The sequence below is a fragment of the Thunnus thynnus genome, chromosome 7 (assembly GCF_963924715.1).
Source record: "Thunnus thynnus chromosome 7, fThuThy2.1, whole genome shotgun sequence".
Taxonomy (NCBI): domain Eukaryota; kingdom Metazoa; phylum Chordata; class Actinopteri; order Scombriformes; family Scombridae; genus Thunnus; species Thunnus thynnus.
In genome coordinates, this window is record NC_089523.1 from 28,853,668 (window position 1) to 28,870,219 (window position 16,552).

The window sequence follows — 16,552 nt, forward strand, 5'->3', positions numbered from 1 at the left end:
TGTGTTTTTTAGTAATTTAGGTATAAGGACATGTTGGCTGTAGATATCTAAGGTGGTCTAATGTAATGTCCTGCACCCTGAAAACAACCAGTGATATTTATCAATAAACATAGCAAATTGAACAGGGTGGCTAAAAATATTATGATAAAAATGTCCATATCGTGGGATTAAGATTTATATCCATGGCTGTGATAAAAAATGTGCATAAAGAATTGACTTCAATAAATCATTTACTGCAGTTCGATGTCCACCGACCTACAACAAACAAACCTGATAAAGAGCCATGATGGATGAAGATAGCCTCCCATCATTAGGAGGTCTTGATTCACATCATCAGAAGCTTTTGAAAAAATGTAAGAAGCGAATAATAAAACTCCTCCCTTCTTTTATTCATGCACTTATAATCTACTATACCAGCCTGTACAGGGTAACATAAAATAACAAAATATGTAACATAAACTTGTAATTTTATCAGGCTGACATGACATCTAGTCTGACCAGGGCACAGTAATCTTCACCACGCTGCTCTCTCTCTACTGAGAGATGAAAAGACGTGGACGACTGTGACTCTCTGGTCATTCAACCTTCATCACTTATTATTCTCTGCAGGTAAAACACCCACTTTTCCTCTTAAAACACATATTTTATTATGAATTTTACGAGCAGTGCACTGTAAGCTTTTGCAAAAGTTGACTGCTACCGTTCAAGTGCATACCTGATGATAGTCGATGCTCTGTTTGTTAACCAAACATGAGCAGGATAATGTGTTTCATAATCGCGGACTCAATGATGGCCTCTTTCCAGTACTTTTCTCATTGCATAGTTGCATGAGTTGGGGGGTGTGTGATGACCCATGGTATCATCTGTGTTTGGCATTTGTTATGCCTGCTAAAGCTGATTCTGATTGTAATACTCTAAACAATCTCACTTGTTGAATTTGTGGTTGAAAAACTGCTCTCTAGGGGGAATTTTTTTGGAGTTGGAAAATCTGTACTCTTTACATATCCAACTCTTTTCTGGCAGCTTCTTGGTGAATACATCAGTTGTGGTTTTGACTTGCAAAGCAGGTTCGGTCTTTCTGCTACTAAACTGATTTATTTAAAACCATGTCCTTCTTTTATCTGCTCGCTCACAATGTTTTCACAATCATTGTTCATCTTCTGAGCTGTTTTCTGTCTGATTTTGATATATTACCCTCAACATTTCTCTTAAGTAGGTCTGTATAGTGGGATTTGTAACAAGTGGAATAAATTTCAATATTTATGATCGGTCTCAGGGTGCCTAGGCAAACTGTTTTTAGATTAAACCGACAGAAAAAGACTTTGGGTCGTGCACAAACATGCTCGTAGACCTTGAGTGACTCTGACCTCTTACCCGCTCAGCTGCATTCCAAAACTCAGTGTGGAAATCCAGCATAAGGGTTGGCCACCTAACGAGCAGCAGTAAAAGCTGCAGGTATTCACATAATCAGCTGATCTCCCCGAAGACTTGGACCTTTCAGTCGACTGCAGAAGACAGAAGTGGGATATTTCCTTTCATGGAACATTATGGAGTTTTCTGGCACGTTGATTTTAGCGGGGCTAACCTTTATTTTGCTTTGGCTGTTTAGCCAGAAGAATCGTAGACAGTTTCGTTTACCTCCAGGACCCTCTAGCCTGCCTATCATAGGAAACCTGCACCAGCTGGACAAAAGAGCTCCATTTAAAACTCTGGTAAAGGTGAGTGTGTGTAAGACTGACAGCTTTGAGATACATAAATATGTATCTGTTTTTCCCACCGATGTGACTGTGCATAAAGCTACTGTATTGTGCTAGTTTGTCCTTGTTTAGAAAGTTTTTTTTTTGGCTGTATGTGAATCCTTCTGTATATTTGTTCTTGGCACTGTGTGAAAGTACATTGCAAACCAAAACCAGACTCATATCAAGCATACAAATTACTGCTTGTATGCCTAAATGACTTGCCTCAAGCTGATTCTGATTGTAATACTGAATCAACCTCGCTTGTTAAGAGAAATAATCTACTTTTTCTTGTCTTGCAAAGCCAAGTTTTGTGTTTGTGACCTGAATGTCTATGATTATTGTTGTGTTTAGGGGTTTAATCCCACAATGCAAGATTCTCAGGGTATCAGGGTGTTTTGTTCTCTGCTTTGCTCCGGTTGTGTTTACTTTGTTTTGTTCCTCGCATGCCTGGACAAGAATCAAATGTGTGTCTATCGCTCTGTTTAACCTCCAGCTCGGTGAAAGCTACGGCCCTGTGATAACCGTGTACCTGGGCCGTCAGCGAGCTGTGGTTTTGGTAGGATATGATGCTGTAAAGGAAGCACTAGTGGATCAAGCGGATGACTTCACTGGCAGAGGGCCTGTTCCTCTTATTATGAAAGCTACCAAAGGCTATGGTAATGTGGACGTTATCTATCTGTGTCACTAACACTGGGCTGCAAATCATTTCCTTCACTGATATTTTCTGGTTAAAAAGTGTAAAGTCTGTCTTCTGTTGCACTTTTAATGCTGATGAAAGACATTACTTCCCAAAATATTGAATAGACTTAAATACACAGTAAAATGTATTCAAATTCTATCTTTTATATGTTGCAAAATCACAAAGTTGGGAAAATAAATTAAATTTTATTTCTCCAAAATTCTTCAAAATGCTGCCACATAAGCTTTTCAACTTTCTTATCGCCCCTCAAGCTCTCAGTTTCTTTTGTTTGTGTAGAACAGTGTTTTTTAAGAGTTTCTTTAACTACTACGTCTACATCCTCAAAGGTTTGGGGATCAGTAATGGAGAACGCTGGCGGCAGTTGAGACGTTTCACCCTGACAACGCTGAGAGACTTTGGGATGGGACGTAAGAGGATGGAGGAGTGGATCCAGGAAGAGAGCAAACATCTGGTGGCCCGCATCAATAATACCAAAGGTATGTATTTGCAAGCACTTGCCTTGTGTTCGCTCTGTTTGTGTTTTTCTCCATCAGGTACGAGGCCATAATTAAAAATCACGAGGAGATGACTCGTCTTGTTCCAACGACATAAACTTAAATAAACTGTGTAAATAGGGCAGGTGAGATTTTAACATGACTTGTAAGACAAATGCACAAATGTAAACAAATATTTTGAGTTTTTAACAGTGTGTTCTTTATGTTTTAAGTGATTTGCTGCCTTCATTTTCCTGCAAAAAAACCCCCCAAACAAAACAAAGCTACAAGATGTTTTATGAATAGTAGTTTAATACTTTGTGTTTCACAAATCAGTTGAGAAATCTGAGCTGTAATCGATGTATACTCAAGGCCAAATTTCAGGCGGAGTCAGACTTTGAATGTGCGGGGACAAATCAGGTCTGACTTTATGCACTGTCTGCTCTCACTGCCAAAATTCAGCTTTGACCGTGCAAGCAAATCTCACTCAATCCGTGTGACCCACTTTTTTTTTGCACAATCATCCGATCTGTCCTTACGCTCTGTCTTACTACTTCTTTGGGAGAAACTAGTTCCAAGTAAAACTGTTCTCGGTGAGTAAATGGGATATACACACCTAAAGACAAAATATTGATATTAGTATTCTGGGAATATGATTACTGGAAGCTTTTAAGAGTTATTCCTGGGCAGTTCTATTATTCATTCATGATTCACGTGTGTCTCAAATTTTAAGGCAAAGCCATGGCTCACATTGGAAACGTATTGAGCAATCTCTCTCTCTCTCTCCTTTTTCTTCAGCCTCACCTTTTAATCCCACGTACTTCATGAGCTGCACCGTGTCCAATGTGATCTGCTGCTTAGTGTTCGGTCAACGCTTAAGCTATGATGACGACCACTTCCTCAACCTGCTGCAGATAATCTCAGAGGTCCTGAGATTCGGCAGCAGTGCCAGGGGTCAGGTAAGAGAAGAAGGTGCAGAGAAAGTGAGGCATAATGGAGACTTCAGTGTTTCTGAGCAAGATCCTTTTCTTCAGATGCAGAGTCTGTGTTCAATTCTTCATGAATTATTTAAAGCTTCAGTTTAAGTCTAACCCATGGTTAAATACTTTTCTCCAGTAAAAGTAAACTGATGCAAGATTCTTCTCCATGTCGAATGCATACTCTTATTGCCTTAGGGAATGATTTGAGGTCTGTGAGCAGGGAGGGTCAGTGGATTTTTATTTGAGTGGCACCTCTGTGCCTGTTAAATCCCAAAGGTTGCCAGGTTCTCTCTACTCTGCTAAAACTGGTTGTGAGACATATTTTTCACCTTATTCACCCGAGGCCTCTCCGCTCCCCTATCACAGTTGTATAACGTCTTCCCTGGGTTGATGGAACGGCTGCCAGGTCAACACCACAAAATGTTTGCCAAAGTTGAAGAGGTGAGAGAATATATTACGAAAAAGATCCAGGAGCACCAGGACACGTTGGACCCCAACTCCCCCAGAGATTACATCGACTGTTTCCTCACCAGACTAAATCAGGTATGACTGAACTCAGTCAGTTCATGAGCCAGAATAAACACTGTGGACAGAAGTAAGAATATTTGTTCTGCTTCACTCAGCATTTTTAGCATGCTTACTCATTTCTTAACCTGTTTTATATTATTCACTGGTGCATTTTCAAATCTGTAGATAATTACAGATCGTTCTGTAGTTACTGAGCACTTTGTACCACTTGGTGCACAGATGAATTCCCTCAAGTGCATTTTAACATCTTGAATTTTGATCCCTCTGGTTTTATCATCAAATGTTTGGTTCTTTTAGGAAAAGCACATTCCCACAACAGAGTTCCACTATGACAACCTGGTGTCAACGGTGTTTAATCTGTACCTGGCAGGAACAGAAACCACCAGCTCCACTATCAGATTTGCATTAAGTGTTCTGATCAAATACCCCAAAATACAAGGTAGGTCACATAAAAGAGTGTAAAAGAAAATCTGGACACTTTCTTCACCTAGAAACCGATGATGGATCCAACAAATCAAATAACTTTTACATTAAGTGATTTATTAGCTTATTATCTTTTTAAACACATATGTTTTACACGATCATTGTTGATATATTTTTAATAGACTCAGGGTACTATGGCTCTTGATCTTGCACCTTGTCATTGCTTGCATGTAATCTTGATGATCTGTGCATTTTGTGCTTCCTCTACTGTTATATTCATTGTACTTTGATTTATACTTTCAAGTACACTGTACTTGTACTCTAGATGTGAGTTTCAGGCAAGTCTAAAAAAGGAAAGCTGAGAAATGCAGCAAATCCTCAGAAATTACGAAGCTGGAACCTACAAATGTTGACTGTTTTGCTCGATAAAAGACGTGTTAATCAATAATCACAGTTGTTTGATTTTCTGTTGATTTACTGATTGATGTATCAACATTTTTCATTCTGCAGAGAATATTCAGCAGGAGATTGACACTGTGATTGGACAGCGTTGTCCTTGTATGGAGGACAGGAAGTCCCTTTCGTTCACAGATGCAGTCATCCATGAAATTCAGCGTCTGATGGATATCGTCCCCATGAGCGTCCCTCACTACGCACTACGTGACATCTCTTTCAGGGGTTACACGATTCCCAAGGTATTCTGGTTTCAGTTTCTGGTATTACTTAAAAAAACAAAACGCTGCAGAATGTTCACAGGTGATAGAAAACGCCCCAGTTTGATATAATGTTTTGTTTCAACAGGATACAGTAATTATTCCCTTGTTACACTCTGTGCTGAAAGAGGAAAAGCACTGGGCGACTCCCTGGTCCTTCAACCCTCAGCACTTCTTGGACCAGAATGGCAACTTCAAGAAAAATCCTGCATTTCTGCCATTTTCTGCAGGTAAATTATTAATTAATATCCTTCAACTGTGTGTCAGAGAATGTGGCTGAACATTGGACCTGCTGGCTGAGCAGTTTTAACATTTAGTGTTGTCATGCTTGTCGTAGCTATGTGTATAAAAGGCCAATTATAAACCCAGCGACTACAATAACATTTAAATTTATCTCAGGTTTATTTCTCCTCAGTGGTTTGTTTGTGGTTATTTCTCAGGAAAGAGATCTTGTGTCGGAGAGTCGCTTGCTCGCATGGAGATTTTCCTCTTCATGGTGTCACTTCTGCAGCGCTTCACCTTCTCTTGCCCCGGAGGACCTGACAGCATCGACCTCAGTCCTGAGTTTAGTGGCTTTGCCAACGTGCCTCGCAGGTACGACATCATCGCCACGCCACGGCAGTCATGATATTTCACAGCATATACCGGTGTTTTCAACCCATATTTCTCCTCCGAATACATTTTTCATTGGGAGAAAAAGGGGACACACGTTGGCACATAACTTTAAAATGTAGAAACCAAATGGCTATAATATAGTTAGTTTATCAGCATATCGATGGCCAAAGAGCAAAACCTCCTATCTGAAAAATGCACTTTTTTGAGAAAACTAAAAATTCTTGCAGAATGCTATTTGTTAAGGATACCCAATACATAATACACTGTTTTTGGACTATATTATTATATTATGTGTTAACAATACCGACTAGATATTAATGCCTTGCAAAGAGCAGATAGGACCTTTTGCACTTGGTGCAAGTTGGAAGAGGTTCCACAAAACGATGCTCTAAATTAAGTTAAATTAAAATTAAATTAAAAATAAAATGAAGTTTGTTTTCAGGTAAAAAGATGTAGTAAATGTAATAGTAACTACATTGTAGTATACTATGGTCAGAATTCCTTAAATTCAGTGTATTTGCTTCCTGGTCCACTGGAAATGAACGTTCAGTGCTGTTGCCTCTCTACACACCCAGGGACTCTGCGTTGTGTTTTTGTGTTGTTGTGTGACTTTTCTGTCACAACGAAGGGCGGGATTATCTCACAGACAGACTGAATATGAGCAGCCTTCCTTGTTCTCATCATCCAAAGTGAAATCCGCCAATCAGAAAATTCTGCAGATAGGAGGTTTTGCGCTTTGGCCTTCGAATATGTGGTACTGTTGGCCTGTTTAAAAATATCTGATTCACTTTTAGTAGTGAAAAAAAGTATTGTCATGTGCCCAACTGAATTTCTGTAAAATCTTTTGTCTTATATAAATTCTCAAACCAGTGGTGTTAAGACTAAATTCTCGGTATTTCCAAGATATTTCCATTTGAACTGTTGAAGAAATTACCACCAAATATGGTGCTGGTGCCAAAGGGAAAAAAATCCTAGAAGAATAGATACTATATATATTTTTGTTATTGTTTTTGTAGTGTGAATTTCCTGGACTCTTGTTGAGATCATAATTGACAGTGACATTACATAGTTAAAAATGTCTAATCTATATTTACCAGCTCAGAACAGTCAACTCTACTGTTATTGCTTTAAACAGTGTTACCGGTATTCCTATTAAAGGACCTTAACAACATCAACGCTGTGTGTGACATGTGTTTACAGACTCTGTGTGCCAGCTTGCTCAATGCCTTATTGTAGCTACAGTAAATTACAATCTGTTGAGTGAAACATTCACATCCAACATGCGATGGCTGGTTCGACGGTGGATTGTAAAACTACAAGATTACAAGTCACGTGGTTCTCACAGCTCATTTACTCAAATGTTTTTAGATTCAATCAAGGATTAAAGGTTTAACCGAATGTTAAAAAGGGTTTACCAAAGCTGTCTCCTTTAATTTGTTACAGCGGTTTACATTTTTTTTGACTTGTTGAGTTTAGTTACGTCCCCAGAATACAAAAAGTGCAAATAAAAATGATCTTTAAATAATCTTGTGAATGATGCCAGAAAGCAAAATGAGTCCCTGATTGTCTAATTTGTATATAATTTATATAAACCACCTGTCAATACATAGATACCTAAGAAAGAGTTCAGCATTAGGAGAAGATATGTTATCATACACATACATTATGTGTGTTGTTTTATCACTGATTACACTCTGTTCACACATCTTCCTAACACCATTTTATTACTGTAATTGGAATTTATAGTGTTCATATTTTATTTGTTGGTATATGTTGTCGTTTCCCCAGCCTCTATATATGTTTTGTGAAAAATACACCATAAAACATGAAAAGAATTATATACTCATTTATTTTATTAGTGAACAAAGTGCTCATGTGACCACGTGTAGGATTCTCACAGCAGATTAAAAACCCACCGGTTCACGCTATAAGAAGGAGCAGCAGTGATGTATAACAATGAGTCACGTCTGTAATTTGATGAGTTCGAGGTCAGGTGATCAGTCAAGCCGTGTGTCAGGCTGTCAGGTGTGTTGATGGATGGTCCGGCGTATCACTGTCTTGTGTCGTGAGTAACAGAGTGAATGTCTGTGTTGGGTTTTGGGGGATCGTTGTCAATACAAGAGCTGCAATATGTTAAGAACCCATCAAATTACTCTGAGAGAGTATCAGCTGTCATGGCAGCTTTTATTAACAAGACTGAGTCAAGAAGTTAAACAAGTGTGTAGTATTGTATAGAACTCTATTATATATTTGCCTCTTTTAGTTTTATTATACAAAATGCACATGCTTAATAAGGCTAAAGCTCCTAATGCATTAATTTTTTAGAAAAAGAAAATCCTGAAAATAAACACTTTTAAAATATAATTGTGTCTTAATGAATATCTTGATCATTAGATTAATCTCAATGTACTGTGTAGTAAATATTGTGTAGCCTGTATTTGCCTGCATGGAGATCCTTTGTTTGTCATTGAGTGCACCAAGAAACTCACTTCACTTCGTCCAAGTGATGATGGCACACCGGTGACTTTTATCAGTTATTTTATACCATTATATCAAGCTGTGAAAAGCAGTATGCATTGCATTTAGTGCAAAGTGTCTCCAGGACTGAACACATAGAACGCACATACTATATATATATACCATTCTTTGGTTATCATGAGAGTTTTTTGCCTAACCTGCAACTGTAAACACCTTAACTATAGTTTGTTGTGTATTCAGTATTAAGCGACTAAGTCTGTGGAGAAGTGAAAGTGATCATAGAATTTAAAAAAAACACTTTCTAAGTCTCACACCAGTATGCATCTTCAGATTGGACTGTATTCAAATGATTGTACAAAGCAAAGAACACAAGTCCTGTGTGTCTCAGTTCAGCCGCAACGTGTTGCTCTCCATTCAGTTCAAACCTTTGCTTTGTTAGATGTTGGGCAGGTGATATTTATGCTTCACCTGCTTCTTGACGTCTGGTGCCGGTGAGACGTTGCTGTTTGGTAACTGAGGCAGGTACTGAGCCTGGAGGAAGAGAGAGGGAAGTAAAGAGAGGTCCCAAGAATAAATTACATGAACTCTTGTTTGTGTGTTTCTCTAAAAAGATAGATTTTGGCTTGAGTCTTAGTAAAGTATCTCTGAGTAAGACACTGAACTTCCTCTAGCTCTTCTTTTATCTCTGGCTGTCTGCTAGAGCCCCAGTGACCGAGCAGGTAGAACTAGTGACAAACTCGAGGACATGTGTGGCTGTAGCGGGGACACATAGTCTCTAAATATCATGTAACGGGATGGTTTCTCACACCGTTAAGCCGCCGTGTTGCATACATACCCCTGCCTGTCTGCGTCGGGAGCCTTTGTCGTGTCGTCTCCCCGGGCGCTCACCCTCACGGCCCCAGTTGGCACCTCCTTCCTCCTGGAAGTAAGGCAGCTCCAGCAGCTCTTCACAGGACAGCCTGAGAGAAGGGTCCATCACCAGGCATGACTGCTCACACACGGACACACAGAGGCGGCATTTCAGAGCATTGACTGTCCCTTGATAAATATATTTTATACTGACCAGACCCAGACTATTGAGTCATCATTTGTTTGTATTTGTCTGTTACACATTAAAAGCTAACAAAACACTGGGTTTTCAGGTTGATATGACATCAATTTATTTGAAAGTTTCGAAAATCTACCAATTATATCAGCCATTTTTTTAAAATAAAAAACATAAATGTTTTGATAAGGGTCCCTTAAAGGGGAACACCACCAATTTTACACATCACATCAAGTCTGTTTATGTATTTTGGGAGGTAACTCCTGCATGTGTGCAAGTTGCATAGAGCTGCAGGAAGCCTCAAGTGATCATCATTTAGCTAGCAGCTCAAGATGCTAATACCATTAAACACCCCAATCTGTATAGTCGACTGAATAGAGTCAAGTGGCGTTGTGGGTAATGTGGGTAACGCCAGGTTTTGACAAGGAAGAATGCATGAAGAAAAAAAACCCCCAATAATTTTAGTTCTGCTGCATTGATTTTGATCCTGTAAAAAACAACAACTCAGGAGTCCAACAATGTTATAAGAGTGCAATGCTAAATCGGTGAAGAACTCTTTTAAATAAGTATGTATTTGAAATTATAAAATTATATATTGTATTGTATATACTGTATTATATTGTGACCAAGATATATACTTAAGGGAACATTTTATAGTTGGAAAATAAATGCGTCAGTGCCCCCAGCGGACAAATTACTTTACGTAATGGCGACACTGTTTAAGAACAAACATATAGTAGCTTTAGCTTTTCTGTACAACAACTTCTTGTACTTATCAACCTACATAAATTATCTGTGCTAAGCTAAAATCGACCAATAATATCAGCTATGTCAATATATCAGTCCAGCTCTATTACATATAAACATAACATACCTTCATGACCTGGAGAGCATGAGGTGACACTCCATGGAAGCGCTTTTCCAAGGGCTCCTAGGAGGAAAAATAAATTGGAAATAACGACATCAACCACACTTATCGCCTCTCCTTTGAGAACATGCGGTCTCAGTGCTAACGAGATTCATACCGTCGTGTCAGGTTCAGGAATACTGACTCCACTGAAGAAAACATTGGAGCGGAAGACCTGCTGGTGACGAGGGATCAGGTCACCTGAGGTCAGAAACGAGATGATCAGAATCTGCACCTGCTAACAAAATCTCAGCCGGTGTATGTATCGGTGGAAATTTCTGTTCAAAAAATGTTGAGCCATCTAAAATTTGCTAAGACTGAGCTGTAATATTGACAATACATATCAGCTTTTGGTGTTATCTAATCAAAATAATCAAAGGTATAAGGTATATAGTTCTCTTATACATTCAACAAACCCACAAGAGGAGTCCATCACAGAGGAGGCAAAGTTTCTTCAGGGTTCCTTTACTCTCAACCTGCTTGGTTTGGTTCAGATTAACTCTGGTGTGTTTCCTCATCATGTTCAGTTCATTTAGGCTGTTAGCATGGACCAAACAACTGGATCAAAAATGGCTTGAAAAGGTGGATCTCGGTCCGCTTTAAAGCTAATTCTGGTGCGAATCATTTATGGTGTGAAAGCAAAACAAACCAACCAAACCTCTGTGTGTTTCTGTATTAGATATGTGACTTAAGCATGAATTCAAAAGCTGCTACAATTAAATCCATCTGCAGACGTCCTATGCAATCTGTATACACAATCTATATAATAATGCAAGTGAGTTTGACAAACATGAAATGAATACACAAAAAATACAACCCTCCATCATGAAATGTGCATCCATAGGTGTATTTTACTTTAAGCGCCTACTGATATGACTCCTTATCAGTGTACCTAGAGTTTTTCGGATGAGGTAGAGCTGGTCAACGTCAGACTTCCCGGGCCAGAGTGGATTCCCATGGAGCAGCTCAGCGAAGACACATCCCAGCGCCCACACGTCCACGGGGGGCCCGTACTGAGTATCCCCAACCAGTAGCTCGGGGGCCCGGTACCAACGGGTCGCTACGTAGTCCGTGTAGTCATCCTCTGGTCCCGCTGAGTATACCATAGACACACAGACAGATGGAGACAACTTGTAGGCACACACATCCACTTAGATGCTGAATAATGAACACTAAATAACACGTACGTTGTAGAGGAAGGGATTACAAGGCATAGTGAATGACTACATGCTAATGTATGGTAACATAACACCGGAACCAAAGGCAGAAAGAGTCAACAGAGACATCAACCACAGAGAGAAGTGGCCCGAATGGTCTTCCTATGCAATGCATTCATTCAAACATTGAAAGTGAGGAGGCTGTCGGCAGGAGCTGATATAGGTTCCGTGTTGAATAAGTCATTAGAGGCACCTTAACACTAAACGCACATAAACGCACCGGCTCTCTGGACCTACTCAGAATGCGGGCGAAGCCAAAGTCGCAGAGCTTGATGACTCCGGTTTTGGTGAGGAGGATGTTCTCCGGCTTTACATCACGGTGGATGCACTGCAACAAACGCCCATCATCAGCATCAGGGATTTAGGCAACATGATACGTAGTCTCTTAGCGACAAAGAAAGAGGCTTATATTAAGACTGACAGATTAGGAATCAGAAACCTATACACATTTTAATATTGAAACTAAATACCGCAGAACAGTCAGTGAGATGATTCCCACTGGGGGGAATTTAAGCCTAAACAAAGTCAGACTGTGGGCTGGAATCTGTTTAATTTTATATAAACAAGTTAGTGTAGTTGTTCACATGGTTTGTGATATGAGACAGGACAGATTTCTAATTGAAAACACAGCTGTGCTTCAAAATCCAAACCACCTGATCAACAGCTTGATTCTCTCTCTCTCTCTCTTTTTTTTTTTTTTTTTTACTGAAAAATAAGCTTATCAGATTTAAGCTGGATTTCCAAGGCAAGACACAATTTATTGTCACAAGTTGACACATTTCAAGCAACGCTATGAGCAGCAGCAGTAAGTGACTTAACTACACTGGAATGAAGTTACTTTTGCAAGTGTTTAACTGATTTAATAGTGAATAATAACTTGATATGATCACTTCATAACCAGTATGGAGAGGAATGGCATGTCAGTATTGATTTAAGGTAGACAGAGCTCAGGATATAAAACATGTGGGAGAAAATCAAAGGTTACATATAAGAGAAAACACTTTTTTTTTACCAGATAAAAACATACTGACATTGTGCTTGTGACAGAAGTTGACAGCCTGTAGAGTCTGCCACACGATACTTTTCAGCTGAGCCTCGGGTACCCTATGGAGAACATGAGACAAATGAATATTGATTGTTGTAAGAGAAACAAAGCGCAACCTATTTACTAGTCATGTTTTCCTCATCTATTATTCCAGCGATTTCTCAAAAGAAGTGGTGCTTTACACAGCCCCCTTGTCGCCCGGGTAACCTTAGGCCTGTCTCTAACAGCAACAGCGCCTTTGTTTTCAGGAGCAGCTAGAGTTTCTGCTCCACAGCCTTGTGGGGAAAAAAGAAGAAATAGTCAGACAGCAACTAGCCGTCGTGGCGTAGGTTTGCTGCGTGATAAAAATCAAAAACTCTCATTTAAACTCTTATCTTCTGACCATAGATGGTATGATGAGTGCTCGAATCATGGAGCAGAGAGAAGTTAAGTTATCTTTTGGCTCTTCCTCCCTCACTTTACTGCCACTGTTCGTTCTACATCTTTGAAATCTCTTAGCAACAGTCTTGACTTCCTCTTTTTGTGATTCACCCTGTTTCCCTCTGTCTCATCAGCAGGACTCTTAAAGGATAGGTTCACAATTTTTCCAAGTTTGTCCTAAAACAATAGTCAGGTGCCCCCGAATGAACACTGACACATGTTTCTCTTGCTTTTTTTTTTCATTCCTCTTGTTCACACCGGCGATCCCAATCAACAGCCATCCTTCTGTGCAAAACTGTACTTGAGTTTAGTTGAAGCTAATATGGGGTGTCAGCCGTAAGTCTTTCAAAGCTGCAGTCGTTTTACTGCCAAACTCTCTCCTTTTTTTTTAGCAATCCCTCCACTGCTGCCGAACAGGAAAACACTGTCCGTTGAGACACAGAGAAGACATTTCTTATTAAAAAAAAAACCTATAACTGTGGAAGATTTCCACTTTATTTGAGTAACTCAGACAGGACTGGAAACGATGGCTGTGGATTTTGGCCCCCATCACTTACACTGTAAACGCTTTTGAGAGGGATCTTTTAAAGGTCAGTATAAACAAGAGGAATGATTACAGCAAGCCAAACCTCTTTCACTGTTCAAAAATCGTTATTGTTTGACAAATAAACGCACACACATCGAGTTACACGGTCAACCAAAAGCCAAACTGAGGGATGACTCCTTAAAAACAGACATCATTCATCAAAACAGACCATTCATACACTTCTGAAAATGGAAAGTGAAGGATTATCTCTTATTTTCCGCGTATGTGGCCCTTCGTTATCTACCACATCTCACTTCTTTTCTAATTCAGAACAACTCACGGAGAGTAAACAGATACGTTCAAACCTCTGTGTGTCCCCTAAACCTACCCTCGAGGGTGTTTGTCCAGCTCGTTGAGGACCGTCTGCTCACAGAACTCGAACACCAGGTGGAGCCGTCTTTTCCTCCTGAAGACCTCCAGCAGGTTGACCAGATTCACATGTTTCAGCTGCTGCATAATCAACAAAGGACACGGACACAGTATCAAAGATCCAAAGCACCCGGCGTGGATGAAATGTTTAATTAAGGATACTTCTACTGTTACACTCACAATTACTACGACAGCTAACAATAATGATGGCAAACTAGGCGTGACACATGCCTAACAAAGTGAAAAACTTAGTGAGTACTTGTGTGGTGCTAGATGTGAGCAAACTCGATCCTATTGGGTGATACTCATCTCTTCTCACCTTCAGCATACGTATTTCTCGCAACGCTATCTTCTTAATGACAGGGTCGTCTTCAGATTCCACAAACTTCTTGATGGCGACTATCTGGCCGGTATCTCTGTGTCTGCATTTGAACACCACGCCGTAGGAACCCTCACCGATTTTGGCCAGCTTTTCATATTTCTCCATCGGGCAGTTGGTAGCTGTCACCTGTCAGGAAGCAAAACACAAAAATTCACTCAAAAATAATAATAAGGCTGAACCATTACTATCACCCCAAATGACAGAAAATAGTTATCACATTTCTATTTTCATTTGGGACTTGATTAAAAATTAAAACTAATTAAAGGGTTTTAATTATTTTTCAAAAGGTTGTAACCTGAGATACCTGATGATTCCTTAGAACTTCAGCTGTTTGTTGTCAGAACTACTCATGCAGACTTATAATTACAGTTGTTGTTTTTTTTGTCACAATCTGCAGAAATGCTCAGAGTTACAACTCACCTGTCCAGAATCTGAAAGGGTCCTCATCGACAAGTCAGCAGTGAGCTTGAGGATGAGTTAAAGTCCATCAAAGCTTACATGTATTTGTGTGCGGCCACTCCTCCTTAACGTTGTTGTTCAGTAATGATTTCAGAGGTCTCTCTTCCTCTCTTGCTCTCTCTCTCTCTCTCTCTCTGATGTCTCCACGTCCTGCAGCGCGTCGTCAGCACCTTGGTTACCTTCTCTGTTATTATCCGCCTCCGGAACAAGTCACTGACTCAAGGTTAAATCTTCATCTTGAATCCGTTTTAATGTTGTGTCCCGTAGTTATGGTCGTGAACACGGCAGTAACGGCCCAGTTCACTCACTCATTGCGATGTTTAACTTGCCTCTTAGAAACTGCGCTGAAAAAAATGCAAGAATAGTACGGCACGAGACAGGATAGCAATTCACAGAGCCGTCTACGTACGTTAAACACGCATGCGTTGTAACTAAGGGCAGGTGTTACAACGTGAGGTGGATGAACATCAAGATAAAGTAGCCTAGACCAGTGTTTCTTAAGTTTTTTCACGTCAAGGACCCCTAAACTGACACAAATTAGACCACAGACCCCCATCTGATTGTTTTTAGATGTTTTATTACAGAAACTTAATGAAACCCATGACCAAAACAGTCACATTCTGTCATTGTGTTACTTATGGATGGAAATATAGTGAAAATAAATGATTCCCCTTTTTGCTGGGGACCCCCTGGAACCCCCTCAAGGACCCCTGGGGGTCCCCGGACCCCACTTTGAAAGCCACTGGCCTAGACCGTTTCCCTGAACAACAATAGTAAGTTAAATTCTGTAATAGTCTAAAGTGGTTACAGATGTTACTTTTGTCAACTGTTCATTTTAAAAAGGAAGTAGTAATAAAATACTATAAACAGAAAAGAATAATGGATAATGAAAACATTTCCAATAAAGATCAATAACAGTAGGCTAATCAAATGACATTTTACTCAGTTGAACCAAATACATCCTGTATAATAATCACTATTTGGACCCAGCATGTAAAGATAGAGGAAACAATGAGACATTATTCTATTTATAGCTTTTCTGTCATATTACTTATAAAGCCTACACATACCCTATTCTTCTTTACCTATAATCAGTGGTTGGCAGTAACTAAGTAGGAACACATTTACTCAAGTACTTAGCCTGTACTGCTACTTTCACAGCTATATTTACTCTTAAGACAAAGGTTTTACATCCAAAATATGTAATCAGCTTATAAAATAGGATCCATTTTAATACCTAACAATAAAATGAGCTCTGCTTTGAGTAGCTACAACATTAAAATGCATCAGTAATAATGATCTAATAGTAACATTGACATCAGCCATCCAGCGGCATAACGTGTACTGTTACTTTTGATACTTTTATTATATATTACTGATAATACTTCTGTACTTCTACTTCAGTAAGTTTTTGAATACAGAACTTGTAAGAGAGTATTTTTTAGCTGTTACAGCTTTTACCTGTAAGAGTCC

The 16,552-nt window shown here is 39.5% G+C and overlaps 2 protein-coding genes across 3 annotated transcripts; one reads left to right on the top strand and one right to left on the bottom strand.

Annotated features, from left to right (window-relative positions):
* Positions 1-1,318: 1,318 nt before the first annotated feature.
* Positions 1,319-7,346, top strand: LOC137186435 (cytochrome P450 2F3-like). The gene is made up of 9 exons (XM_067595372.1): positions 1,319-1,718; positions 2,233-2,395; positions 2,766-2,915; positions 3,711-3,871; positions 4,259-4,435; positions 4,718-4,859; positions 5,354-5,538; positions 5,645-5,786; positions 5,997-7,346. The coding sequence occupies exons 1-9, from the start codon at positions 1,548-1,550 to the stop codon at positions 6,182-6,184; spliced, it is 1,479 nt and encodes a 492-aa protein (XP_067451473.1). The 5' UTR covers positions 1,319-1,547; the 3' UTR covers positions 6,185-7,346.
* A 655-nt stretch (positions 7,347-8,001) lies between these two features.
* Positions 8,002-15,627, bottom strand: LOC137186441 (cyclin-dependent kinase-like 1). 2 transcript variants are annotated; one of them, XM_067595380.1, is made up of 10 exons: positions 15,119-15,627; positions 14,558-14,746; positions 14,198-14,319; positions 12,850-12,922; positions 12,056-12,146; positions 11,494-11,694; positions 10,720-10,802; positions 10,569-10,625; positions 9,485-9,637; positions 8,002-9,180 (listed from the first exon to the last, which is right to left on the bottom strand). In XM_067595380.1, exons 2-10 carry the CDS (start codon positions 14,723-14,725, stop codon positions 9,085-9,087), a joined length of 1,044 nt encoding a protein of 347 aa, XP_067451481.1. In that variant the 5' UTR covers positions 14,726-14,746; positions 15,119-15,627; the 3' UTR covers positions 8,002-9,084. The 2 variants fall into 2 exon arrangements, with proteins under 2 accessions (XP_067451481.1, XP_067451479.1); XM_067595378.1 differs by having other exon boundaries at positions 15,041-15,625.
* Between the last annotated feature and the right edge of the window lie 925 nt (positions 15,628-16,552).

What these genes read in the sequence shown, in the direction of transcription:
- LOC137186435 (XM_067595372.1), top strand. Translation starts at nt 1,548, where the DNA reads ATGGAGTTTTCTGGCACGTTGATTTTAGCGGGGCTAACCTTTATTTTG. An exon ending in CCGCATCAATAATACCAAAG is followed by an intron (nt 2,916 to 3,710) that starts GTATGTATTTGC and finishes CTTTTTCTTCAG; the next exon opens with CCTCACCTTTTAATCCCACG. An exon ending in TCCTCACCAGACTAAATCAG is followed by an intron (nt 4,436 to 4,717) that starts GTATGACTGAAC and finishes TGGTTCTTTTAG; the next exon opens with GAAAAGCACATTCCCACAAC.
- LOC137186441 (XM_067595378.1), bottom strand. Translation starts at nt 15,067, where the DNA reads ATGAGGACCCTTTCAGATTCTGGACAG. An exon ending in TTCCTGAACCTGACACGACG is followed by an intron (nt 10,626 to 10,719) that starts GTATGAATCTCG and finishes TTTTCCTCCTAG; the next exon opens with GAGCCCTTGGAAAAGCGCTT. An exon ending in ATGCTCTCCAGGTCATGAAG is followed by an intron (nt 9,638 to 10,568) that starts GTATGTTATGTT and finishes GTGTGTGAGCAG; the next exon opens with TCATGCCTGGTGATGGACCC.